The sequence below is a fragment of the Mesoplodon bidens genome (genome assembly GCF_964165515.1).
Source record: "Mesoplodon bidens genome assembly, chromosome: 6".
NCBI classification, from domain to species: Eukaryota; Metazoa; Chordata; class Mammalia; order Artiodactyla; family Ziphiidae; genus Mesoplodon; species Mesoplodon bidens.
Genome location: NC_138162.1, coordinates 8,883,297 through 8,910,732, shown reverse-complemented (window position 1 = coordinate 8,910,732; position 27,436 = coordinate 8,883,297). Strand labels below are relative to the sequence as shown.

The 27,436-nt window shown below is 41.6% G+C and overlaps 1 protein-coding gene across 2 annotated transcripts; it reads left to right on the top strand.

Moving 5' to 3' along the window:
- The first annotated feature begins 716 nt into the window (after nt 1-716).
- On the top strand, nt 717-25,521 carry ZBTB43 (zinc finger and BTB domain containing 43). Of its 2 annotated transcripts, XM_081236137.1 has the most exons (3): nt 717-824; nt 4,302-4,425; nt 20,054-25,521. In XM_081236137.1, exon 3 carries the CDS (start codon nt 20,077-20,079, stop codon nt 21,478-21,480), a length of 1,404 nt encoding a protein of 467 aa, XP_081092263.1. In that variant the 5' UTR covers nt 717-824; nt 4,302-4,425; nt 20,054-20,076; the 3' UTR covers nt 21,481-25,521. The 2 variants fall into 2 exon arrangements, with proteins under 2 accessions (XP_081092263.1, XP_081092264.1); XM_081236138.1 differs by lacking the exon at nt 4,302-4,425.
- Nucleotides 25,522-27,436: the final 1,915 nt, after the last annotated feature.

Genomic DNA, 27,436 nt, shown 5'->3' with positions numbered 1-27,436 from the left:
ACAAACATCCAGGAGTGAGCAGTCCAAAGCTGAGACTGTAGCTTAACGTCATATGAGACCTAGGCTCTCTCAGTCTTTCTGCTTTGCAGGCCGTGGCCAAGCACTTAAGGAGCACACTCAACTAGAAGTCCTAGTGGACTCCGTAAAAACAAAAACAAAATAAGCAAATAAGAACTTTTCCAGAAGCCCCACTCAATGACTTCTATAATACGTATTATGGGCTAGAAGTTGGTCACATGCCTATGCCTAGTCCAACTACTGGCTAATGAGAATGAGTTTACCACTAAGAGTCTGGACCAATTATGAGTCATTCCCTCCAGTCGGGGTGGAGCTTTTCCTTGGGGTTCCCGTCATAGTGCTTGCCACACCGAGGGCACTGCTCCTTTCATTGAACACTTACTGAGCATCCACTACGAGCCAAAGGCTCTGTGGAGGCACAAAAGGATTTGACACAATCTCTGCTAGATAAGCTGAGATAGGTCAAAGGGTTTAGGACTCGGTATCCGCTCAATTCTCAGCGGTGGCCCTATAGCCCCTAATGCAGATTGACCTGCTCCAGGTTATACTGCGCAGCCGCCGGCTCTCTGTGAGCACGCTCCTGACGCCCCGCCCCAAACGCGAGTCCCGCATGCGCACATCGCTTTCTCTCTGACGCACCCCCGGAAGCACTGGCAGTTTTGGTGGGGGCTGGACCGGGAAGCGTTTCCGGGGGCGGGAGGCGCAGGCTGAGGCGGTCGCGGCGGCGACGGCTTGAACGGGCCTGGCGCCGGCGGCGGCGGAAAGTATCCCACCGGTGGGCTATGTGAGCGTCGAGGACTTGGCAGGTATGTCGGAGTCTGGACAACGGGTAGCAAGGGGGCAGGAAGGGAAACCGGTGAGGTATAAGGGCTTCTCTGCAGGTCGAGGCGCGCGCACCGCTGGCACCGCCAGGCCCATTACGCCGACCGGGATGCTGAAGCCGCGCGCGGGCCGTTGGAGTCCCGGCACCCCGGGTCCGACCCCTGCGGTCTCCGGCCAGCCCGGCGTGCGTACAGCGACCCCAAGGCCCCTGAGGCAGCATTTCGCCCAAGGTCACCCCGCGGTGGCGGACCTCAGCGGGCCAGAGCGCTTAGAGATCCTGCCCCCCCGTCAGTCCGCCCGCCGGCCTTTCGGGGGCGCCGGGTGGGCGCGGCTTAGCAGCCTCGGGATCGAGTCAAGGCCGGGAGAAAGACTACGCCGGGACTTCGCTGATACCTGCCTCTGTTTACCTCTGTGTTTCACCTTTTTTGTTGTCTGTGTCACCTGTTGTCTACCTGCCCTTTTTGCCTCTCAACTTGGCTCCTGTCAATTTTGTATTTCTCTCCACTTTGTCTCTCTCGAACTCATCTGAGTATCTGGACCCTGTCTTTATATCTGTTTCCATCTTCTGTGTCTCTTGACCATGTGTTTCCCTTTTAGTCCTTAACTCTCATTCATGGCCTGCCTGTCGGTCCAGCTCTTTGCCCATCTGTGTTTCTCTCTCTCTCTCTCTGCCAGTCCTGTGTCCTTCTGTCTTGTTTCTGCCTCTCCTAACTGGGTTTCTCTGGGCGGGCCTGCCCTGACCTCTGAGCCATGGAAGGTGACTCATGACCCTGTGAAGCTTCCTGCACGGGTGACAATGTCAGCGACTAGACTGCCGTCTGACCTCAACTCTGACAGGTGTCGCCCAGCCTAAGTGTCAGGGTGCAGGAGCTCCTGGAGGACAGAGAGCAGGCCATCTCAGGGCCAAAGTAGCTTGATGAATCCTTGCTTTTTCTTACCGTGGTTTTTCAGGCCTGCCCAGCTCCCTACTTCCCTTTGCTCCATCCACATGGCCTCCAGGGTTCTAAAGAGCCTGCTTTCTGAGTTACAGCTGCTTAACTAGGCCTGTCTCCAGGCTAAGGAAGGGTCTGAGATTCTCTGCCCCTTGGGGCTCATGGAACAGTAGCAGAATTTCTGGGAGAGCTGTATGCTTAGTTCAGAGATTGTGTCACTGTGTACAGTTAAATTATGAGAAACATAATAATTTGGGGTTCTTCATTCTTTGCTTTACAAAAGTATTCACCGGAGAAATAAGCCAGACACAAAAGAACAAATATTGTATGAGTCCACTTATATGAGGTATCTAAAATAGGCAAATTCATGGAGACAGAAAGTGGAGTATAGTTTACCAAGGGCTGAGTGGGAGGAGGGCGTGGAGAGTTTAATGGATACAGAGTTTTAGTTTGGGATTATGAAAAAGTTCTGCAAATGGATAATGGTGATGGTTGTACAAAACATAAATGTACTTAATGCCACTAATAGTACACTTTAAATGGTTAAAATGGTAAATTTCATGTTAGGTATATTTTTACCAAAAAAAATTGCTAAGTAGATTCCTGGAACTAACAAGCTCTATGAAAAATGTGACTTTAAAAATTCATTCTGTAGCTTTTAGGAACATTTAGTTGAACTTACGTTACTTGATGCCTGCTCTCCACAGCCAAGGTCCTTAGAAAAGGAGTTTGGTTGAAAGAATTTAGTTTAAAATTTCTACTTGTAGCAGGTTCCCACCCTGGCTGTCCCTCCATATTCATTGGATTCAGTGCAGGAATCTGCTACACAAGCAGAAAATTTGAGGAAGATTTTAACTTTTCACATGAAGAAAACTCTTAGGGTTGGAAAAATAGTCTTTTTATTATAATAGTGAAAAATTGTGTTATTTTCTTGTGTGTTTTCTGATGGGGGAGGCCTTTGTTTTATGTTCTCTCATCTAAGTTATCGGTTTGTTTGTAAGCTAGTTTATCAAGGTTTCTTATAACGTGTAGCAGCAGAATTACTACCATATTGAATCCTAGATACCATCGATTATTTTATGTACCACCAAAGGGAGAGAAAACGCTGCCAATTAAGCTATTGCATACGCTTCTTTACATTTCTAAACTTATTTAGACTTTTTTTTTTTTTTTTTTTTGGTTGCGCCGGGTCTTAGTTGGGGCGGGCGGGCTTCTTAGTTGCAGCATGCGAACTCTCAGCCACGGCATGCACGTGGGATCTAGTTCCCCCACCAGGGACTGAACCCAAGCCCCCTGCATTGGGAGCGCGGAGTCCAAATCACTGCGCCACCAGGGAAGTCCCTAGACATTTTAAAATGATACTCTAGTGTATGTGTAAAAAGAAGAAAAGTGAAATAAATTGGTTAAAATGTTCATTAACCTTCTTAACCTTCCTACTCTTGAATACTTTTCAATTCAGAGTTGCATCCGTGCTTTTCCACAGTGTCATCTTTTGTGCCATCAGAAACGTTGATGAGGCTCTCAGGAATGCTCTATCATTGTCTTAGGCAGAGACAACTGTTATAACTTCCACCTGGATATCACATGCTAATTTCAGAAATTTTAAAATGTGAAAAAAAATGTGCCTCTTATAATCAGTTGAATATAGTTCTATATTATTTTCATGAACTTTTCCTTTTTACCTTATTTATGTTTGCAATTAGAATAGAAAGAAACTTTTGTCTTATTTGTAACATACTGAGGGAAAAACTTTTATTTTGTTGGTATGTGGAACATACATACCAGCAAGTGCTGTTTCTTCCTTCTGCTTTCTTGATTGAGCTTCTTATCCGGAATTCTAATGAATATGAGGGTGCAGTTAAAAACATTTCCTTGGCTTTATTGTAACGTAATGGCAGGATGACTGATAAGTGGGGAGTTAGTGGTTAGAACAATAACTTCTCTTTTGAATCTCAAAGAATTTACCACAATGGACCATTTGCCCTGAAGTGTTTAAGTAAACATTCAGCTGTGGCATGAATCAAACTTCACAAAGTAGGTAGCTTGTTTTTTAAAAATCCTAAAATAGGTTTTACTAAGTTCTTTGGCTACAGTGTTCCAATTAGAAAATATAGGGGTATTGATTGATAATGGTCTGGAGGCCAAAAACACTTTTGCAAAGGATAGTTTAATTCTGCAAAATTACATAGGTATCGACCAGTGTTGGTTTCCTATTTTTGACAGATGTACCATGGTAATACAAGATGTTAACATTAAAAGAAAACTGGCTGACAGTCATATGGGAACTCAACATTTTTTACAACTTTTCTGTAAAACTAAAATTATCCCGTAATTAAAAGTTTATTTTAAAAATACAAAGGCAGAAGCTAAGAAGGTGCAGAAACAAAGCTAATATAACCAAAAAATATCAATCGTGATTAATTTTCTTTCTGCCACTCACCCACAAGTATAGTATTTATTAGCAAGGCACTGGTACACAGTGAATAGCATCAGCATCTCTTACATTTTCAACGTGATTTTTCTTTTCAGAAATCAATGTGATTTTAATTTGAAACAAAACTAAGAAATGAGTTCCTCTTCCTCGTTCATTCATACTGCTTTTTGATGGTCATGGCATAAGGAACTTTATCCCAGGAATACAACTTTGCATTAGGTAAGCTATAAACTTGCTAAAAATGCAGTGTTTTAAATTATTTACTAAAATGGTTTCTTTTTCAGTAAAAAAATAATAATGTAGTTGTATTTAATTGCCCTAGACCGGAAAGGTTCTTTTACTTCTCTTCTGAGGAGTATATATTGCACATTTTAAGGCCAATCACTGCCATACTTTGTACTGTTAGAGCATTTAAATTCCAAGAAATTTTCTGCTAAGTGACTTTTTTTTTTTAACTTAGGAAAATAGTAGATTTGGAATTACGCTTCTGTTTAAGTCCTGACATACCACTTCTGAGATATTGTGACCTTGGACAGATCTTTTAACCTTCTTGAGCTTTAGTTTAACTCGTGAGTGTGATGATACAGGGGTATTGCCAGACCCAAGTTTACATAGTCTGCTTTGTGAACTGTGAAGCATTTGACTAAAGTATTTTTGTATGCATGGGGTGTTGGTATTATTTTACATTTGTGCCAGTCTAGAGATTTACTAAAGTAATATTTACTGTACTAAAATGTGCTCTCTACAGTAAGCATGCAAATTACCATGTGCCGTGATTAAGAAATCTCTGGAGGGCTTCAAGAAAAGTCACTCGTGGGTCGGCTTCCCTATTATATTGTTGTCCTCTGTGTTTTTAGGGTATGTAATTGGTATTTAAATAGTGTATAAAACTTGACATACAATTCCTCAGCTGAATAATAAATACAGGCTACTTTTAAACTCGTCAGAGTTGGAAGGGATCTTGGAGGTCATCTAGTTCAGTGATTCTTTTTATTATTATTATTAATTTATTTTATTTTGGCTGTGTTGGTTCTTGTTGCTGCGCACAGGCTTTTCTCTAGTTGCGCCGAGCGGGCTACTCTTCATTGGGGCGTGCGGGCTTGTCATTGCGGTGGCTTCTCTTGTTGCGGAGCGCAGGGTCTAGGCACGTGGGCTTCAGTAGTTGTGGTGCACCGGCTTAGTTGCTCTGCAGCATGTGGGATCTTCCCAGACCAGGGCTCAAACCCGTGTCCCCTGCATTGGCAGGTACATTCTTAGCCACTGCACCACCAGGGAGGCCCTAGTTCAGTGATTCTTTAATATTTACCCTTTGTCCTCTTCTTTAAAAAAAAAAAAGCCAGATAATCTCAGTGAACAATGGAAGGAGTTAGCTGGTATTGGTGTGTTTGTTTTAGAACTGTTACTATTGGATTTTTTTTGTTGTTAACTTTGCAAGGTGACATATAAAATTGCTAGTACTTCATTAAATCTGAAGACGGTGAATAATTTGCTCTGGAGTTTATGAATGTGTTGTACATTGTAGATTGTTTCAGGTATTTATTTGTGAAAATACTCATCTTTACTTTCCATACTATCTCATCTCTCAGACTGTTTTGGGCCTGAGCAAGTGTTTTGAATTTAAATTCCAGGTTCACTGCTTACTGGTTATATGACCTTAGGCAAGTAGTTTAGCCTCTTTGTCTGTTTCTTATTCTGTACAATAGGAATAAAAAATATCTATCGAGTGGGTTGTTATGAGGATTAAATGAGAATACAAAAAGTGCTTTGCACAGAGTCTGTTACAATACATGCGCTAAATACGTGGTAGATGCTGTTACCTCTCCTACTAATTATGACATTTTCCTGGTTACCCAGTTGGGATTGGTAACTAGTTTACCTTGCATCACTCTATTTTTTACTTTTTATTTATTTATTTATTTATTTGTGATACGTGAGCCTCTCACTGTTGTGGCCTCTCCCTGTTGCGGCCTCTCCTGTTGCGGAGCACAGGCTCCGGACGTGCAGGCTCAGCGGCCATGGCTCATGGGCCCAGCCGCTCCCCGGCATGTGGGATCCTCCCGGACCGGGGCACGAACCCATGTCCCCTGCATCGGCAGGCGGACTCTAACCACTGCGCCACCAGGGAAGCCCCATCACTCTATTTTTTAAAACTTTTTTATTGAGACATAATTCATAGGTAGTTAAGAGGGTTTTTTTTAGTATATTTAATGGGTTGTATACCCGTCACCACAACTTAATATTAGAATTTTTGTCTCCCCTTTAAAAAAAAAACCAATTTGCAGTCACTCCTCGCCCTGTGGTTCCTTGCAGCCGCTGATTTCCTTTTTGTCTCTGGATTTCCCTATTCTGGACATTTCATATAAATGAAATCACACAAGATTTAGCCTTTTGTGTCTCACTTCTTTCATTTGGCACAGTGTTTCAAGGCTCAGCCATGTTGTCGTATCTATCAATACTTCATTCTTTTTGATTGCCGAAAGAATGGCATAATACATATAGTATGTAATAAAATGGAATAATATTCCATTTTATAGAGATACCACATTCTATTTATCCAGTCATCAGTTGAGGACATTTGAGTTGGTTCCACTTTTTGGCCATTATGAATAATGCTGTTATAGACATTCATGGGTAAGTTTTCTGTGGACATCATATGTTTTCATTTCTCTTGGGTATATACCTAAGAGTAGAATTGTTGAGTTACGTGATAACTCTGTTTAACTTTTTGAGGAGCTGTCAAACTGTTTTCCAAAGTGGCTGCCCCGTTTTACATTCCCACCAGCAATGTATAAGGGTTCTTTCTAATCGTTCCATATCCTCTCCAACACTTGTTAGTGTCTGTCTTATATATCATAGCCATCCAAGTGGGTGAAAAGTGATGTCTCATTGTAGTTTCGATTTGCATTTCCCTAATGAATAATGATATTGAACATCTTTTGTATGCTCTTTTGTGTATCTTCTTTGGGGAAATGTCTATTCAAATCCTTTAACCATTTTTCAATTGGGTAGTCTTTTTATTATTGAATTTTAAGAGTTCTTTATGTATTCTGGATACAAGTCACTTATCAATTATATGATTTGAATATATTTTCTCCCATGTTGTAGGTTATCTTTTTTTTTTTAATAGATCTTTATTGGAGTATAATTCCTTCACAATACTGTGTTAGTTTCTGTTGTACACCAAAGTGAATCAGCCATATGCATGCATATATACCCATTATCCCCTCCCTCTTGAGCCTCCCTCCCATCCTCCCTATCCCACCCCTCTAGGTCATTGAAAAGCACAGAGCTGATCTCCCTGTGCTATGCTGCTGCTTCCCACTAGCTAATTATTTTACATTCGGTAGTCTTTTCATTTTCTTGATAGTATTATGTGTACCTTGGGCTACTCTTGCATCTTCCTGCCTACCCAGTCAGTTAGTCCCATCAATTCTGTTTTCCATACCCACTGTTACTTTCGTTGCCTCAAACCTAGAGCATATTTACTGAAATCTTAGAATTGACCTTTATTTCAGACTTGCTCCTGCTTTAGGACCATCAACAGATTATCCTTTCTGAACATATTTCACAGCATGTCACACAGAAGTTTTCAATGCTGCCTGCAGTGCCCACATTTAAAGCTCAAACTCGGGGCTTCCCTGGTGGCGAAGTGGTTGAGAGTCCACCTGCCGATGCAGGGAACATGGGTTCGTGCCCCGGTCTGGGAAGATCCCACATGCCGCGGAGCGGCTGGGCCCATGAGCCATGGCCGCTGAGCCTGTGCGTCCGGAGCCTGTGCTCCGCACTGTGTCACACTCATAATACATTCAACCTACAAGAGATTAAAATAAACCAGAATGCCATGTGGTTTATAATGTTTCTTTCTGTGTTAATAAGTGAGATAGGCTTACAGTTTTTTCTTTGTTGTCCAGTTTTTTTTTGTTTGTTTTGTTTTTGCGGTATGCGGGCCTCTCACTGTTGTGGCCTCTCCCGTTGCGGAGCACAGGCTCCGGACGTGCAGGCTCAGCGGCCATGGCTCACGGGCCCAGCCACTCCACGGCATGTGGGATCTTCCCAGACCAGGGCACGAACCCGTGTCCCCTACATCGGCAGTCGGACTCTCAACCACTGTGCCACCAGGGAAGCCCCTGTTGTCCAGTTTTGATAGCACGGTTTTATAAAAAATAATTAGCAAATTTTCTCCCATCTTTGTTCCCTTTCTCCCTTCTTCCCCCTCTGAAACAGTTTATATAGCATAGGAATTAGTTTTAAAGAATTTTCCCGTTGTGCTTTGGGCAGTCATTTGATTATGTTTTATCATTTCTCCATAGTTACTGATCTGTTAGATTTCTATATTTTTCTATAAAGTTTTTATCAATGAGACTTTAAAATTTATTAGGGGAAAATTGTTTTCTATTTTAAAAAGTTTCTATCATGTGATTATATTTCATTTCTTATTCCTAATTTTGTGAATTTGACATTTCTAGATTTATTATTGTGTAATCACTTGTAATCAAATGAGCTCATGTATGCATTTCTGCTTTGGGGGATTTATTGATGCTCTCTGTGGCCACTTAATGATCATTTATGTAAATGTCCTATGGAAACTGAAAAAGAAGATGTATTATTTGTAGGATACAGAGGTTGTATGTTTCAGTTAAATTAGCATTATTAATGATAACCAGTCTAAACCTCTAGATCCAAATTATCTTTTGCCTTATTGATTTATTAAAGATTAAAAGAGGGACATTTATATTTCTTACTATAATTATGTTTCTGTCACTGTTGTTTTTTTTTAAACTATACTACGGTTTACACATACAAGTTCACAAGGTAGCCCTCATGTGAATTTTAGAATTCATCAATTATCAATAAACTTTCACCTCATTTGATGCTTTTTACATTGAATTTACTTTGATATTAATATTGTTGTCTGAAATTTTTTTGTTTTCATGTACCTGTTCTTTTTACTTTTGACCTTTTTTGTGATGGATTCTATTCACTTTCCTATATCTAAAAAAGTACTTCACCTTCATTTTGAAAGATATTTTGATTGGGTATAGAATTCTAGGTTGACAGTGTTTTCTTTCAGCACTTTAAATATGTCTACCATCTTGCATTGTCTCCTTTCTTCTGGCTGGCATTGTTTCTGACAAGAAACTTGCAACCTTTCTTACCTTTGGTCCTCTGTACACAATGAATCTTTTTTCTCTGGCTGCTTTTAAGATTTTCTCTTCGTTACTAGTTTTCAGTGATTTGATTATGCTATACCTTGGTATAGTTTTCTTCATACTTCTTGTGCTTGGGGTTTGTCAAGCTTCTTGGATCTGTGGCTTTGTAGTTTTTATCAACTTCAGGAAGATTTTGGCTGTTATTCAAATAAATTTTGGGCTTTATACCCTCCCACTCCTTCAGAGACTCCAATTTTGTGCCTTGAAGTTGTCCCGCAACTCACTGATACTCTTTCCCCCCTTCCTGTTTTCTTTTTTTTTTCAGCTTTTTTCTATTTTAGGTTGTTTGTGTTGCTGTGTTTTCAAGTTCACTAATCTTTTCTTCATGTTAATTCTTTTGTTATTCTCATCCAGTGTTTGTCTGTAGAAGTTCAATATGGGTTTGTTTGTTTGTTTGTTTGTTTTCCTGTCTACCTACTATGCTTAATTTTCCTCTATTTTCTTGAACACATGGGATGTAGAATTTTCTACCAGTTGTGTAAGTTTGTCATTTCTGGGTCTGTTTCTGTTGATCAGTGTTTTTCTTTTTTATCTCTCCTTAATATGGGTTATATTTTCCCGCTTCTTTGCATCCCAGGTGATTTTTTTTTTTTTTTTGCGGTAGGCGGGCCTCTCACCGTTGTGGCCTCTCCCCCTGCAGAGCACAGGCTCCGGATGCACAGGCCCAGCAGCCATGGCTCACGGGCCCAGCCGCTCTGCGGCATGTGGGATCTTCCCAGACTGGGGCACGAACCCGTGTCCCCTGCATCGGCAGGCGGACTCTCAACCACTGCGCCACCAGGGAAGCCCCTGATTTTTTTTTTTTTAATTGAATGCCAGACATGAATTTTACCTTGTTGGGTTCTGGATTTTTTGTATTATGTAAATATCCTTAAGCTTTGTTCTGGAACACAATTAATTTATTTGGAAATATTTTAATCCTTTTGAGGCTTTTTTTTTTTTTTTTTGGTTGCATTGGGTCTTCATTGCTGTGCGCGGGCTTTCTCTAGTTGTGGAGAGCGGGGGCTACTCTTCGTTGCAGTGCGCAGGCTTCTCATTGTGGTGGCTTCTCTTGTTGTGGAGCACAGGCTCTAGGCACGTGGGCTTCAGTAGTTGTAGCATGCAGCCTCAGTAGTTGTGGCTCACGGGCTCTAGAGCACAGGCTCAGTAGTTGTGGCACATGGGCTTAGTTGCTCCGTGGCATGTGTGAGGCTTGTTTTTTGTTTTGTTTTGTTTTGTTTTTGCGTTACGCGGGCCTCTCACTGTTGTGGCCTCTCCCGTTGCGCTCCGGACGCGCAGGCTCAGCGGCCATGGCTCACGGGCCCAGCCGCTCCGTGGCATGTGGGATCTTCCCAGACGGGGGCACGAACCCGTGTTCCCTGCATCGGCAGGTGGACTCTCAACCACTGCGCCACCAGGAAAGCCCCGAGGCTTGTTTTTAAGCTTTGTTTAATGGGACCAGAATTGCATTATTGTCTAGGGCTAATTTGTCCCCACTGCTGAGGCAAGACTCTTCTGAATACTCAAGGCTTTACACTCAGGCAAGTTTTCTTCTATTAAATATTTTATTTGATTATTCCTTCTACTCCATTTGTTTTGTTATTTCTTTCAAGGACGCTAATTAGCCATATGTTGGATCTCTATTCTCTGTTCTCCTGTTCTGTTATCTTCTCCCTTGCTGTTTTCATATTTTTATCCTCCTCCTGCATAAAAGTTCCTCAAAGTGCCTTCCACATCATTGATTCCATTTTCTATAGTTGCAATTCTGCTCCTTATTGCCTGTTTAAATTTTTGCTCTATTTTAGTTTCCTTACATCTTGTCTTTAATTCAGTGGCTCTTTTTTTCATATCATTCTACTGTTTTGTCTTATCTTCCTTAAACTTCATTCATGGAGACTGCGTTTTCATGTTTGTGGAAATCAGTTTAAAAATGCTGTCTAAACTGTACTCTTTGTTTACACTTTACTATTTTCTTTTTCTTGGTTATTGTAGAATCTATTTACAGACCCCATTTATTTACAGAATAAAACTATGTTGGGAAACATTTTGTTCAGGTCTGAAGATTTCCCCCTTTTTGGGCAGATTATTTTGGGGTCCTTCACTGTCTACCTGAATGCTGTTATAATCAACTCTTAGCTCTTTTGCTGGAGGATGGGCTGACTATATGGACACCAGGGTTAGCTTGAGTAAAATGGCTGGGGCTGGAGGCTAGGTCTGAGGCACTGTTAAGAGAGTTTGAGCACTTCCTTCTGTGTTGGTGAAATTGTTTTACCAGGGGCCTATTTTTGTCTCTTTGGCCCAGCTGGCAAAGGATGGGCCATGTTTTTGCCTCCTTCCTGGAGCTACCCTCTCGTATCAAGTCTTTAAAAGTTTTCTGCTGAGGCAGTGTGCAACCTTTGGTATCCCAATGCAGCCATCTCTGAATGTTGCCAATATGCAAGACCTTTCCTGTGGTCTGCCCTGGCTTTTCAGCTGCAGGCCTTCCAGATGAACAGGTATCCGTTGGTCCTCTGTCAGGATTACTGCTACCAGAATTGCGTGGTATAGCAGGTGGAGTTGCCAGGTCAGTGTCTCCCTTTATCCTGGCCCCATCTCCACTATATCCTTAATTAAAATTTGTTGCATGTAGATAACTCTGATCCCAACTTTTCAGGCTAGTTTTTCTGTATTTCTTAGATTTTTTGGTTATAGGATGTAGTAGATGGGAAGGATTGTATGCTGCTCTCAAGTCTTCCTCTTACCCTGGTGACACCAAAATTTATAGTGACAGGATATATAACTTTAGAGTATACCAGGTTCCCGCCTCTGAATTCCTCTTGAATTTGTAACTCTTTTGTGGTACTTTTATCAGGCTTTGCGTTGAATAACAGGGTTGTATGCGTGTTTTTTTATCTCCCTACCAGATTATAAGCTCTGGACAGTGACATTCCTTCATCATCTTAGAAATCTCCCACAGTACTTTGCATATAGTGTTTTATGTTGTAGGTTTTTTAAAAAAAATTTTTTAGTGAGTTAATTACTTTTATGAAACTCTTAACAATTGAAATGGCAACTGTACTATTAATATAGGTCACAACTGCCTGTGAGTTTGTAAATATTGCTTATATAGCAGGAAAACCAGTAGGAGAGGGGGAATATGTAGAAATGCGACATTCACTCAAATGTAAGGGTAGAAGTCAGGTACTTACTAAATTACAAAGACTGTTACCACCTTGACACAGTTAAAAATAAAGTTACATGACTTTTTTTCCAGTTTGTTTTTTTTTCATGTGTGGTAAAAAATAAATATCATTCAGGGGGCTTCCCTGGTGGCGCAGTGGTTGAGAATCTGCCTGGTAGTGCAGGGGACACGGGTTCGAGCCCTGGTCTGGGAGGATCCCACATGCCGCGGAGCAACTAGGCTCATGAGCCACAACTACTGAGCCTGCACGTCTGGAGCCTGTGCTCTGCAACAAGAGAGGCCGCGATGGTGAGAGGCCCGCGCACCGCGATGAAGAGTGGCCCCCGCTTGCCAAAACGAGAGAAGGCCCTCGCACAGAAACGAAGACCCAACACAGCAAAAATAAAATAAATTAATAAATAAACTTCTACCCCCAACATCTAAAAAAATAATAATAATAATAAATATCATTCGATTTGCCACTTTAACCATTTTCAGGTGTACAATTTAGTGACATTAATTATACCCCAGTGTTGTGCAATCAGCACCACTTTCTAGTTCCAAAATATTTTCGTCACCCCAAATAGAAACTCTATCCATTAAGCAATAACTCCCCATTTCTCACTCACCTGAGCCCCTGGTAACCTCTAATCTACTTTCTCTGAATTTGCCTATTCTAGATATTTCACATAAGTAGAATTATACATTTGTACTTTGCGTCTGGCTTACATAAATGTTTAGCATGTTGTTTTAGTGTAACGTTTGCAGTGTTCATCCATGTTGCAGCATATATCAGAGCTTCATTCCTTTCTGTTTGTGTTCTCTATGTGTCTTTTCAGTATAATTGATTTATAATATTGTTAAAGTCCTCTATTTCCTTATAGATCTTCTGTCCTATTTTTCTATCCATTATTGAAAGTGAGGTATTGAAGTCTCCACCTGTTTTGTAGATGTGTATGTTTCTCTCTTCAATTCTGTTCATATATATTTCTTTTGTTAGGTGCATGTATGTTTTGTTTTGTTTTTATTATTTATTTATTTATTTATTTGTGGCTGTGTTGGGTCCTTGTTGCTGCGCGTGGGCTTTCTCTAGTTGTAGCGAGCGGGGGCTACTCTTCGTTGCGGTGCGTGGGCTTCTCATTGCGGTGGTTTCTCGTTGCGGAGTGTGAGCTCTAGGCACGCGGGCTTCAGTAGTTGTGGCTTTCAGGCTCTAGAGCGCAGGCTCAGTAGTTGTGGCGCACCGGCTTAGTTGCTCAGTGGGATCTTCCCAGAACAGGGATTGAACCTGTGTCCCCTGCATTGGCAGGCAGATTCTTATACACTGTGGCACCAGGGAAGCCCTAGGTACATATATGTTTTTAATTATCATGTATTCTTGATAGAGTGATCCTTTTTGACTTAAAATCTATTTTGTCTGATAATAATATAGTCACCGCAGCTCCTTCTGTTTCTCTTTGTGTGACATACCTTTTCCATTATTTTACTTTCAACATCTTTGTGCCTTTGTATCTAAAGTGAGTCTCTTATAGACAACATATAGATAAACCATGTTTTTTAATCCATTCTGCCAGTCTCTTGCCTTTTAATTGGAGAGCTTAACCATTTACATTTGAAGTAATTTACTGATAAAGGAGGATTTACTTCTACCATTTATTTCTAGCTATCTTCTGTGTATCTTACATGTTTTTTGTTCCTCAACTCCTCCCTTACTGCTTTTTAACTGAGATTTTTGTTTTGTTTTTGTATACAGTTTTGATTCCCTTCTTTCCTTTTCATGTATATTTTTAGTTATCTTCCTAGTAGTTACCTTGAGGTTTACAAGTAACCTCTTAAACTTAGCTGGTTCCAATAGTGTGTGAACACTGCTCCTCTGCGTCTCCATCCCTCCCTCTTCATATTGTGATTGTCACTGATTACATCTTAATACATTGTGTGCCTGGTAACGTAGATTTATAATTATCGTTTTATTCATTTGTCTTTTAAATCATTCAGGAAAAAAAGAGGAGTTGTAAACCCAAAGTATAATATCAGCTCTTATATTTACCTATGCTGTTACCTTTATCAGTAGTCTTTATTCCTTCATATGGCTTTGAATTACTATCTAGTTTTTTTTTTTTTTTTTTGCGGTACGCGGGCCTCTCACTGCTGTGGCCTCTCCCCTTGCGGAGTACAGGCTCCGGACGCACAGGCTCAGCGGCCATGGCTCACGGGCCCAGCTGCTCCGCGGCATGTGGGATCTTCCTGGACCGGGGCACGAATCCGTGTCCCGTGCATCGGCAGGTGGACTCTCAACCACTGCGCCACCAAGGAAGCCCTCTAGTGTTCTTTTATCTCAGCCTGAAGGACGCCTTTATCGTTTCTTGTAGAGGAAACCTATTAGTAACAAACACCCTTAGCTTTTGTTTATCTGGGAGTGTCTTAATTTCTCCTTCATTCTTGAAAGGATAGTTTTGCGGGTGTAGAGTTCCTGGTTGACAGATCTTTATCCTAGCACTTTAAATATGTCGTTCACTGCCTTCTGAGTGCCGTGGTTTCTGATGAGCAGTTAGTTGTTGGTCTTACTGAGGATCCCTTTTGTGTGATGAGTGGCTTCTTTCTTGCTGCTTTCAAGATTCTCCATTGTCTTTGGCTTTCCACTATTTGACTTACAGTGTATCTCATGTGGATCTCTTTAATTTTATCTCCTTGGAGTTAAGCTTCTTGGATGTGTGAGGTTTATGTCTTTCATCAAATTCAGGAAGTTTTCAATCATTATATAATTTAATATCTTTTCTATTCTTTTTTCTCCTTCTGAGACTCTGATTTGCATGTTGGTATATTTGGCTTTCCATAGGTACCTCAGATTGTGTTTCTTTTTCTTCACTCCTAATACTCCTCAGACTGGATGTTTCAATTGCTTTACATTTGAGTTTGATGAATTTTTGTCCTTTTGCCTGCTTAAATCTGCCATTGGACTCCTTATTATGAATTTTTAATTTCATCTTGTATTTGTTTCCTTGGTCTGCCATAATAAAATACCACAGGCTAGGTGACCTAAGCAACAAAAATTTATTTTTTCAGAATTTTAGAGGCTAGAAGTCTGAGATCAAAATGTTGGCAGATTTGGTTCCTCCTGAGGCCTTTCTCTTTGGCTTGCAGGTGCCAGCATTTCACTGTGTCTTCACATTGCACGCATGCCTGATGTCTCTCTGTACAAATTTCATTTCTTATAAGAATACCAGTCAGCTTGGATTAGGTCCCACCCTAACAACCTCGTTTTAACTTAATTACCTTTTTAAAGGCTCTAAATCCAAATATAGTCACATTCTGGAGTACTGGGGATTAGGGCTTTAACATAGGAATTTTGGAAGGATACAGCTCAGCCCATAATACAGCTGTTACGCTTTTCAGCTCCAGAATTTCTATTTGGTTACATTTTATAATTTCTGTCTGTTTATTGCCATTGTTCTGATTTTCTTTAGTTCCTTGTCCATAGTTTTCTTTAACAATTTGAGCATATCCAAGACAGTTGACTTCAACAGCTTTGACTAGGACTTAACAATGTCTGGAATTCTTCAAGGATAGTTTCTAATTCTTTTTTTCCTGTGAATGTACCTTGTTTTCCTTTTTCTTTGTATACTTTGTAATTTTTGGTTCAGAACTGGATATTTTTAGTATTTTAATGTGGTAGCTCTTGAAATCAGATTCTTCCCCTCCTAGGGGATTTTTTTTTTGTTTCTTGTTGATGGCTGCAGTTGTCTGTATGGTGATTTTTTTCTAAACTGTTTTGCGAAGTCTATATTCCTTGTTGCATGTAGTCACGGAAGTTTCTGTTGCTTTATCTGTGTGATGGGCCGCGTCCTGACAGAGATTTCCTTAAATATTTGGGCCCAAGGAATGGGGAGTGGTGTTTGCATTTTAAAATCTTCCGATGGATGCTACTGGGAAAACCACTGCAGCCTGAGGGGGCCAAGAAAAAGCTTGTGTGGGCTGGCCAGACTGGCCAAGATGCAAAACCCCAAATTTTTGGACAGTGTTGTTCTTGCCACCCTGGCATCAGCCAGGCACTCTTGGAAATTGGGCCACTGTCCTGCAAATTGTGGCGGAGCCGAGGAATGGGGATTATTGCTGGTTTGCAGCACGCTGCTCTCTTAACGAGGTTTAGCAGCCTCTTCTTTCATCGAGCATTGCATTGGTTGCTGTAAGTGTCTGATCAGATTCCAGAGTTCAGAAATGGTTTATTCTGATCATTTTAACAGTTTACTAGTTGTTTTAGTGGAGGGATTGACACCTAAAGCTTCCTACTCCACCATTTTCTCTAACATCGCTTATGGCGTTTATTTTTATAGAACTGTTTTTAAAAGCCTTATCTCGGTCACATAAAATTCCACAACAGATATTTGAAATCTTGAGGAAAAGATGAGTTATTCAATAAATACTGTAGGAAAAACAGGCTTGCCATTTTGGAGGGGAAAGGAAAAACTAGATCCTAACCTTCTCCTTATACCAAAGTAAACTCTTTGCATATTAAAGGTTTAAATGCCTTTTTAAAAAATGGTGCCAGGAATAAAACCTAAACAATTCTTTTTACTTTTTAAAAATAATCTTGGAGTCAGGAATGCCTTTGTGTGTCTAACACAAAATCCTGGGGCCACAAAAGCAAAGATTGGATAATTTACACAAATTTCGAAGTTAATCTGAATTTACAAAAATCAGTAAGATGAATTGCTCAATTTATTTGAGCAAAGGATATGACTGATAATATATAGCAAAAACAAATGACCAGTAAACATGAATAGAATATCAGTCTCATTCATAATGAAAGAAATATTGATCAAAACAGTGAATCATGGATTATTCACTTAGGAGATTTGCAAACTTTTTTGCCTTGCTTGATAAAGTCCAGCATTGGTAAGGGTGTAGGGGAGTAGACACTGTCATTTACTGTTGGTAGGAGTGTGACTTGGTGCAACCTTTTTGGAAATTAGTTATATACGTATATATACATATATGAATGTCAAACGCATAGTCCTTTGACCCAGCAGTTCCACTGGTAGAGATTACCCTATAGCTTTTTCCAAGGATATGCCAAGATAGTCATAATTTCAAAAACCCAGACAATTGAAATTCTGTAAGAAGAGAACTGATTAAATTATCATACATCCACATAGGAGAAAGCTGTATAGCCATTAAGCAGAATGAGTTACCTCTTTTTATGCTAATGTGGTGTCTTAGTCCATTCGGGCTACCATAACAAAGTGTCATAGACTGGGTGGCTTATAAACAACAGAAATTTATTTCTCAGAGTTCTGGAGGCTGAGAAGCCCAAGGTCAAGGTGCCAGCAGATTTGGCTTCTGGCGAGGGCCCACTCACTAGTTCATAGACAGCTGTCTTTTCACTGTGTCCTCATATGGCCAAAGGGACAAGGGAGTTCTCTGTTGTCTCTTTCATAAGGGACTAATGAATCTAATTAATCCCATTCGGGAGGCTCTGCCCTCATGACCTAATCATCCCCCAAAGCAAACACCATCACATTGGGGTAGGGTTTCAACATATGCATTTGGGGGGACATAATCAGTTTATAGTATGTCAGATGTTCTACAAGATACATTGAGTGACAAAAGCTAAGTACAGAATAGAACGTAGGTAATGAGCCCATTTGGGTAGGAATTTTTAAAGGATGTATATGATTTATTCTGATATATGTGCAGAGAAGTTTCTAGAAGTATATACAGGAGTTTGTTAATGGTGATTTCCTTCCGGGGGAGGTGGGGGACTAGGAGTAAATGGTGGAGAGATTTTTTTTTTTAACAGCTTTTTTGTAAATTTTTTTATGCGTGTGTTTTATTCCCCCCTTCCTTTTTTCAAATAGCTAAAATCAAAATTCTTTACTGATGAGAGCAGAGAATCCAGATGTAGTTCTCAGAATATACATACCGCTAGTCTATATACATTTATGTAGTTAACTTTTCCTTTTGAAATTACAAATATCTAAATAATTTATTTCCTGGTCTTATTTTTTTGTTTTAAATTATTACGCAATGTGTTAAGAGCTATAAACCATAAATTAACACTTCATTCTGAAAACACTGCCTTACCTCTTAAAATTATTAATGACTAATCTGGTATTTTAGCATCTTCTTAGAAGAGGCAGTGATGTGATAGGAAAAATAGCATAGGCTTTGGAGTCATAGAGACCTAGATTTCAAATTCTAGCATAATAAAAACTAGCTTTTATTTTAGCCTTAGGAAAGTTACTTGAAATAGTGAACTTAAGAATGTCAGTCCTCTACGTTTGCAGGGTCATTACAAAGATTAGGTGAAAAAAGGTGTACAGTTCCTGGTATTGGGTTGGCCAGAAATTTCCATGTTACAGAGAAACCCAAACAAACTTTGGCCAACGCAGTATATAGTAATTACTCAGGAAACATTAGTTTCTTCTCTTGGCATCTCTCCCTATCTCTGAAAGATAACTTTCAACCTTTGTTGGGTTATCTGCTTCTTTTATCTCATACTTAGAAAATCTGGTATTTAGCAGTGTTTAGATATGGTATTAGACCTAGGTGACAAATAGCACCAATAAATCTGTTGAGTTTTCTGGTTTGTTTTAATTTACTATGGAATTATGGGGCCTGAGCATGCTGCAGAGTTCATCTCGTTGATCACTCTTGTTAGGAATTGTCTCTAATGCTTGACTTATCCCACAAAATATATTTACAATCCCTTATAAGGCAATCCCTTATTCTTCGTTATAACTTTATTTTCAGATTGAGTTCATTCAGTAACAGGGACAGTATTTACTGTCCTCTTTGTTCTATAACTTTTTAAACAATTTGGAGATCACCCGATAGAATACCTTGCCTTGCCATTTCGTTCTGCTTCACATTATGAGAAGCTCTTAAAGGGCTAAAATGCTGACAGCAACCAGAGAAACCCATATTGTTTGGGACCTCGGTGAGTTCACCCCTGTGGTGCTGAAGGACCAAAGGCCTGACTGTTTTGGCCCCACCTCTTCAGCCCCCTGCCCCCTTAGTGGGTTCTAGCCTGGTGGTTTCCTTGCAGTTCCTTGCAGTTACCATGGTCATTTCTGCCTGAGAGCCTTCACCTGTGCTTTTCCTTTTTTCCACAATTCCTTCCTCACCCCAACTTGTCAAATGTAGGTTGAATCTGAGGCCTCTTAAAAATTCTGTCGTTTGGAACAGGTATTGTGTTTGTTTTGACTAGAAATATTTACTTTGTTTTACTTGAGATTTATATAGCTTACAAATATCTCTGGATTCTATTTTCCCACTCATAGACACAGACAGTATCAAGAATTAATACCATAAAGAATGGTGGCTGGTTCCTGCTTTTGGCACACTCGCACCTGCAAGCCTTGCTCTGGGGAATGAATGCTCCACCCACCATGCCCACAGGCCAGGGGACTTTATGGAACTGTGGAACTTGTCTTAGTTTTCTTAGTGATCAATAAGTTTCTCTTTGGGCTGGAATTAGTACTAATATTTCTTTCTCTTGTAGCACCAAACAAGATTTGTGATGAAATGGAGCCTGGAACAAACTCTTTTCGAGTAGAATTTCCTGATTTTTCCAGCACCATTCTGCAGAAACTGAACCAGCAGCGCCAGCAAGGACAATTATGTGATGTCTCCATTGTTGTCCAAGGCCACATTTTCCGAGCACACAAAGCCGTTCTTGCTGCCAGTTCACCCTACTTTTGTGACCAGGTACTCCTGAAAAACAGCAGGAGGATTGTTTTGCCTGATGTGATGAACCCCAGAGTGTTTGAGAACATTCTCCTATCAAGTTACACGGGACGTCTAGTAATGCCTGCTCCAGAAATTGTTAGTTACTTAACAGCAGCAAGCTTCCTCCAGATGTGGCATGTGGTAGACAAATGCACTGAGGTTTTAGAAGGAAACCCTACAGTCCTTTGTCAGAAGCTAAATCATGGCAGTGACCACCAGTCTCCCAGCAGCAGTAGTTACAATGGCCTGGTAGAGAGCTTTGAGCTGGGCTCTGGGGGCCATGCGGATTTCCCCAAAGCCCAGGAACTGAGGGACGGAGAGAATGAAGAGGAGAGCACCAAAGACGAGCTGTCATCTCAGCTCACCGAGCATGAATACCTTCCTAGCAACTCGTCCACGGAGCATGACCGGCTGAGCACTGAGATGGCAAGCCAGGATGGGGAGGAGGGGGCCAGCGACAGTGCCGAGTTCCACTACGCCCGGCCCATGTACAGCAAGCCCAGCATAATGGCTCACAAACGCTGGATCCATGTGAAGCCTGAGCGCTTTGAGCAAGCGTGCGAGGGCATGGATGTGCATGCGTCCTACGATGAGCACCAGGTCACAGAGTCCATCAGCACCATGCAGACGGAGCACTCGGTCCAGCCCTCGGGAGTAGAGGAAGACTTTCACGTCGGGGAAAAGAAAGGGGAAGCAGAGTTCGATGAGCAGGCTGACGAAAGCAATTACGACGAGCAGGTGGACTTCTATGGCTCTTCCATGGAGGAGTTTTCCGGAGAGAGGTCGGATGGGAATCTCATTGGGCACAGGCAGGAGGCTGCCCTAGCAACAGGCTACAGTGAGAATATTGAAATGGTAACAGGGATTAAAGAAGAAGCTTCCCACCTAGGATTCTCAGCCACCGACAAGCTGTATCCTTGTCAGTGTGGGAAAAGTTTCACTCACAAGAGTCAGAGAGATCGACACATGAGCATGCACCTTGGTCTTCGGCCTTACGGCTGTGGTGTCTGTGGTAAGAAATTCAAAATGAAGCATCATCTCGTGGGCCACATGAAAATTCACACAGGCATAAAGCCATATGAGTGTAATATCTGTGCAAAGAGGTTTATGTGGAGGGACAGTTTCCACAGGCATGTGACTTCTTGTACCAAGTCCTACGAAGCTGCAAAGGCTGAGCAGAATACGACTGAGGCTAACTAAAAATAGGATCTGGCCCTTGAGTGGCAGGCACAAAAATAAACTATGGTAATTATGCAAATCTGGGCACAGATGATGCGTGCTACTTGCTATTATGAGAGAAGCTTAAAAAAAAGGAAGATATTTCTGAAAGACCAGCTCTAAGTAGGCCAATTAAAAAATCTTAATTCTTCAAATTTGTGTGTTCCAGGCCTGGAGTGGGTAATGGGGATAAGCTAGGCCCCCTCACACCTGGCAAGGTAAACCTTCAGGCCCATTGTGAATGAGGCAGGTGGACTTGGTGATAGCGACACCTGCACTTGGAATTGGACTCCAGCCCACCAGTTCCATTTCAGGTGGCAGGTTATTACAAGGTCACATGGGAATTTCAGTTTGCTCTTACTATAGGTACTTAGGTCATGTGGGTTTGTTTCGGTAGCTGCTTCACTGAACGAAATGCTACTTACGTAATAGCTACAAACAATGTGATTCCTAGGATCCTAAGTTGATTAACAGAGCTCTCTTACCTAGGTTTATTCTTTCTGAAGGGTATTTTAGCCAAAACTATGGAGATACTAAGAGGGTGACCTTCTAAGTAAGAAACAAATAACTTATGGTACAAGCTTCAAATTCTGTAAGATGCCACTGTCACAATGTGTTTCAGACTCTTGATAAGTCAGAGTTTTATATTTTAGTACTAACATTTAGTTTAAACAACTGTTTCTAATTGTAATTCTCTAGGGTGCCAGACATAGGTATTTCTAACTGGTTTGCTGTCCCAAATCCCGTTTAATTGTAGCATCCACACAGTGGGATCTGCTCTGTGGCTAGTAGACATCTAGCCTGCTTTGACTCTCTGACCACGGTACCATTGGCTGCTCCAGCCGATTCACTCCGTCTTAGATTATGGTGCTTCCTGAAGAGGTCAGTCAATGACCACAGTTACTGGGAAGGAGCCAGCAGTCACGGCTGAGAGTTACCTATGAACTTCAGGAGCTAATAGAGTGCTACAGTGACACTACAACTGGCAGAATGCGAGTAGCCGAGTAGCCGAATTTTGAGTGTCAGGTTATACTTGGGCGGGGCAAGTTGTGGGGTACAATTACCCAAGAAAAGAGGAGTCTTGAAAATACACTGGTGGGGGAGATACTCGTAGAGGGGTACACTGAGCTAATCCTCCTGGCTCTTTAGGAATGTGTTTTAAAAGGCAGAAAGAAAGAGTCCTAATTTTAGGAAGTAGTCCACAGATTCATGCACTCATATTATGGATAAAGCTGCGTAAGTTTACAAGTCTACATAGCTATATCTACCAAAAAAATGAGAAAAGCAGCTATTCTGAGACCTTTTCTGAGGATCACCCAGAGGTTTTAGGTTAAAAAAGAAGCATGTTCAGGCTGTTTTAAGCTGTGTGACACACCTGAAGTTGTCACCAGGGTAGGGACAGGGTGCTACTGTTACGTTAACTTTTCCGTAAACTTACCGGCTTATTATTTCTTAGTGGAAACTTTTTTTCCTTAAAATAAAAATAACTTTTCTTGGATTTGGGGTGAAATTTTGTTCTAAGAGTTTGGCTTTGCTCTGAAGTGGGAGACTTTGCTGGCAATGGCCTCTGATCCTCAAGCTCCTACCATCAAGGCATTTACTTGTTAAACGTTGTTTGGAAAGGGGAAAGAAAGACTTACTTACCAGTTAACTCTTGTAATCGAGGTTACAAAACAGGGATGTATTCATTAACACTGTATCATTCTCGATATATAAAAAGCACTTTGTATTTAAAACTTTATTATAAATATATATATATATATATATATATATTGATTTTTTAACCTAGAAACTAGATATTACCTCTTGGTTGTTTGCCACGTTAATATCTTCTTCTCTTAGTGTTGAAACTTCACCAGTTAACAGTCATTTCTCTGTGTACCTAACAGAGAATATAGAGGTGACTTACAATCAAGCTCAGTTGCTCCTTCTCTTTTTCTCACGTTAGAAGCAGTGGGTTTTAGGTATGATCCTAGCCTTTATATGTGAGGAGAAATTGTTGTATTACTCCTACTAATTTCAGTACTAAGGCAGTGAAGTCATTTTGTTCTGCCAAAAGCTGATCACCCTCTCCCATGGTTATCAGCAAACCATTTTCTGCCTGTTTGGAAGGTTTGATGTACTGGTTTCTATTAAAGATTATATTCACATGAGTGTTGGGACATTTGGAAAGAAGAGTCTGAGAGGTAAAATTAAAATATTCTGGAAAAATCATGGTCCTTCAGTTATGTTGAGATCAGCACAGCACCCCGTCATGAGGAACAGTGAGGAAGAGCTCTTGTTCAGCCAGGACTACTGGGCAGCTCTTCAGTGGTAGTTTTGGAAGCAGTCAGTTGTGCTGGGACTTATTTAATGTGTTATGAAGAGAGGGATATCTTTTATTGAACTCCTTTATTGTACATCAGCTACTAAATGTAGAATACAAAATGTAAGTTCCTCACATCTGCAGTTTAAAGCTTTTTATGATAGTGGGGGTTTTGTAAAAATTAGAGTTGCTAATCAGGTCAGCCAGACCCTGTGAGGTGGCTGGGCATCTGAAATGCTGGCCGTGTTCAGAGAGGTGGGGAAAGGGGATTGCCTTAGTTTGGATGTTAAAAGTGAATGTTTATAAACTTTGCTTTTAGGATTAGGAGATCATACTGTATTACTACCTTTTTTTTTTTTTCCTGCCCACCCTGGGTTGGATAGATAGTCTCTCTCCTTACCCTCAGCACAGCTTTAGAAAATCTTTATCCTTCCCATTGAGTTTGGATAGCAGGGGGTTAACATTTCCAAACAGTCTTTCAGGGATCTTGTCAATGGCCTACAACCAAGGTATTTGTCCCCTACTTTGAGTCTTAACTGTAGTTTTTCTCCAATCCCAGTGGGACGGGGCTTCAAGGCACCACCAGTGGTATTTAATATTAGTACTTATGCTATGCCTTTAATTTTAGATACACACATTGCAATAATCCACTTGGTAAAGTAGGTATCACCGTCTAACTGAGGAAGGACTACGATAGCCTTTCCTCAACTGTGGAGGGTTGTCCTCTGGCACTCTCGGACCCCAGCCTGTTGATTCTGATTTCTAGATCTCACTTTCCTCCAGTCTCTTCTTTTGGCCACTACTTTCAAAGAGTCTGCCCAAAAGGGTCTCCTCCGTTCTAGTGGGCATTTGCTGAACTAAACTGACCCTAAGCCGACTTCTAGCTGTTTGGGAAAGCTGCTTAGTCTCAGTGGTCTTCCCACGGAGGCACACACCTCCTCAAGCTGCTGTAGAAGTGAAGTTGGGGCAGAGCAGGAGCAACAACACTGTGCTTTCCCTGAGGAAGAGGCTTTGCTGCAGCCCCCTGGGGGAGGGTGGAGAGGATGCCGTCACACCAAAGCCAGGTGTTTGCTTTTATACGGTCTCCGATAATTAGGAATGCTGAAAACCAAGCAACATATATCCGCGGCCTCACCCCCCAGCCCTCTGGGCCACACTAATTTTGTGATTTAGGTTGCTTTCATGGGTGACTAACTTTGTTCAGTGAAACCAGGGTGTGTGTTTGTTTGGGTTTTTTCTTTGCTACTTATGTGTTTAAAGGTACATGTTTCTTATTTCAAATCTCTACTGATAGTGCCCTATGGGAAGATGCTGGAACACATTTTGCAAATGTGACTTTTTTTTTTTAGTTTTTTTTTTTTTAGTTTTGCTTGAAGCCTGTGTCATAATGTCAGTTGCTGCTGCCTTCTTTCCTTTTATGAGGTTCCCAACGTTTCTTCTAGAAAATTACTTTATTTATGCAAGTCAGGTGACTTAGACCACAAAACCATTTGATGATAAATAGATTATCATTAGGTGCATATCTTATTGATATTTTGTGAAATGTTATGCCTGTGTTGCAAAAGTTGAATAGTTTTGTCTTTATATATTGCTGTCTTCAGTGTACAGCATGGTTTTACTTAATTGAATGTTACTGTTTAATATTTTCTTCTTATAGAAGAGACCACAGCCTTTTGTATGACATGTTTTAATAAATGTTATCTGTCAACTTTGTAAAAGTTTTGTTTTTCACTGTGGATCTATGACCACATGTCTTTGTTTTCATCCTGGCTTTTGCCACCTGAGAATAAAAGTTATATCGTGGCCTTTTGACAAGTAAATGCCAAATAGACAGCCCGATCAAATGGGTAGCGAGTGATCATTTGCTGTGTCAGGCATTTATGACGATTAACTCACTTAAACCCCCACCAGCCCCATCAGGGATTTAGGTGTGCTGGTTATTCTCTGTTTGCTCCTCCAGATTCCCTCCCCACCTTGGGCTTCGCTTTGGAGGCTTGCCTCTATGGACCCGTCCTTCTGGCTTCTGGTTAGGATCTACCAGAGACACGCTGGGAGGAGCTTGGCGGATGGGAGGAGAAAGAAGGCAGGGCCTTCACTCGCCCGGCTCCTTTCTGCCAGGTGTGGGTGGACAGCAGATGGGCTCCTCTGCCAAGGCCCCAGCTCCTGTCAGGCAGCTTCAGGGCTGGGTAGCAACACCCTTCTCTTGTCCTTTCAAGCTGAGGGTTGGTCCTGACTCCCTGTCTTGCCGGCCCTCGGGGGCTTAAGTGTCCTCATAGGAGTTCCTTAGCCCTGCCCGTACCCTTTGTAAAATAGTCCCTTATGAAACTCTCCTCAGTCCCTGCAGCTGAGTATGGATCTGTTTTCCTGCCAGAACCCCAGATGATGCCTTGGGTATACTCACTTCACATGTGAGCCTGCTGTGATTCAGAGGAGGTAGGTCTGTTACCAAAGGTGGTTCTGCGACTATGGGGTGGAGCTGAGATTCAAAAGCAGGACTTCTGGCTACAACACACGGAGGTGGCTTTTCCACTGCTCTGTAATGCCTCCGTGCTCCTTAGATGGGTCTCTGCTTCACCTCACTTTCCCCTCCCCCACTCTCCTCCCTCTCCCCCACTCCCCTCCCTCTCCCCCACTCCCCTCCCTCTCCCCCCGCCCGCCAAGAAAACCCTCAAGAGGCAGCAGCAGTGCTCTTTAAAAGTGCCGCAGGCGCTGTGGGCCCCACGTATTTCCTAACAACAGCTCATTACCAGAGACACTGCTTGTTTTAGACCAAACTTAACCATCTTCCCACACAAACCTTCTGTTACCACTGTTTGTTGTGAGGGGTTTTTTTCCCCTCCCCACTGCTGATTTTGAAGCCAGCTACAGATTGCCTCAGCTAGCTTAGCCATTCTCTGTATGGGAAGAAGTCCAAAAGAACCATTTCTGGCCTTTTTTTGAGGTGGGGCCGGTCCATCCTGACGAAGGGCAAACAGTTCAGGCGCTGCAGCATGGTGACCCCTCCAACCCCTACTTCTACCCTTCCTGGGTACCCCGCTGAGGCCTCTGGTTACCTGCAGTCCAGCCCACCTAGGAAGCACGTTTTCCCATACAGCTCCTGCAGGGGCAGAGACCTCTGTGTGTGAAGATGAGAAGCACCGTTTCTTATCAGGAGAAAGGAAAAAGATGAAGTGGCTCATTTGTATTTGGGAACAGAAGCAGGGTGGAACGTGAGGGGTGTTATCCATTTGGAGCATGTAACACCTGTGCAGTTTATTTAGATTTCCTCATAGTCAGATCAGGGACTGCTTCCCACCAAACCACCGAAGCATTTCTTGAGAACAGTCTCCGCGCCTGGGCACCTTGGAGGGTGTACAGCTCTAGAATTTGCCCACAGTCAATGGACCAGTTAGCAGGTCAGCAACAGGAAATGAGGTAAGCTTGTTGAACTTGATGTAACAGTCATTTACTGTTTGGTAAGTGATTTTAAATTTATTCTTTCTCAGTGCAGAACATGAAAGATAAGAACTCTGTACCCTTCCATCTCTATCTTGTGTTCTTTTTAAGAAAACTTGCTCAGTGTCCTGTGTTTAGAGTATGGCGAATGAAGATAGGAACAAATGGCATTTTTTTCCCGTAATGAGAAATCAGAAG

What these genes read in the sequence shown, in the direction of transcription:
- ZBTB43 (XM_081236138.1), top strand. Translation starts at nt 20,077, where the DNA reads ATGGAGCCTGGAACAAACTCTTTTCGAGTAGAATTTCCTGATTTTTCC.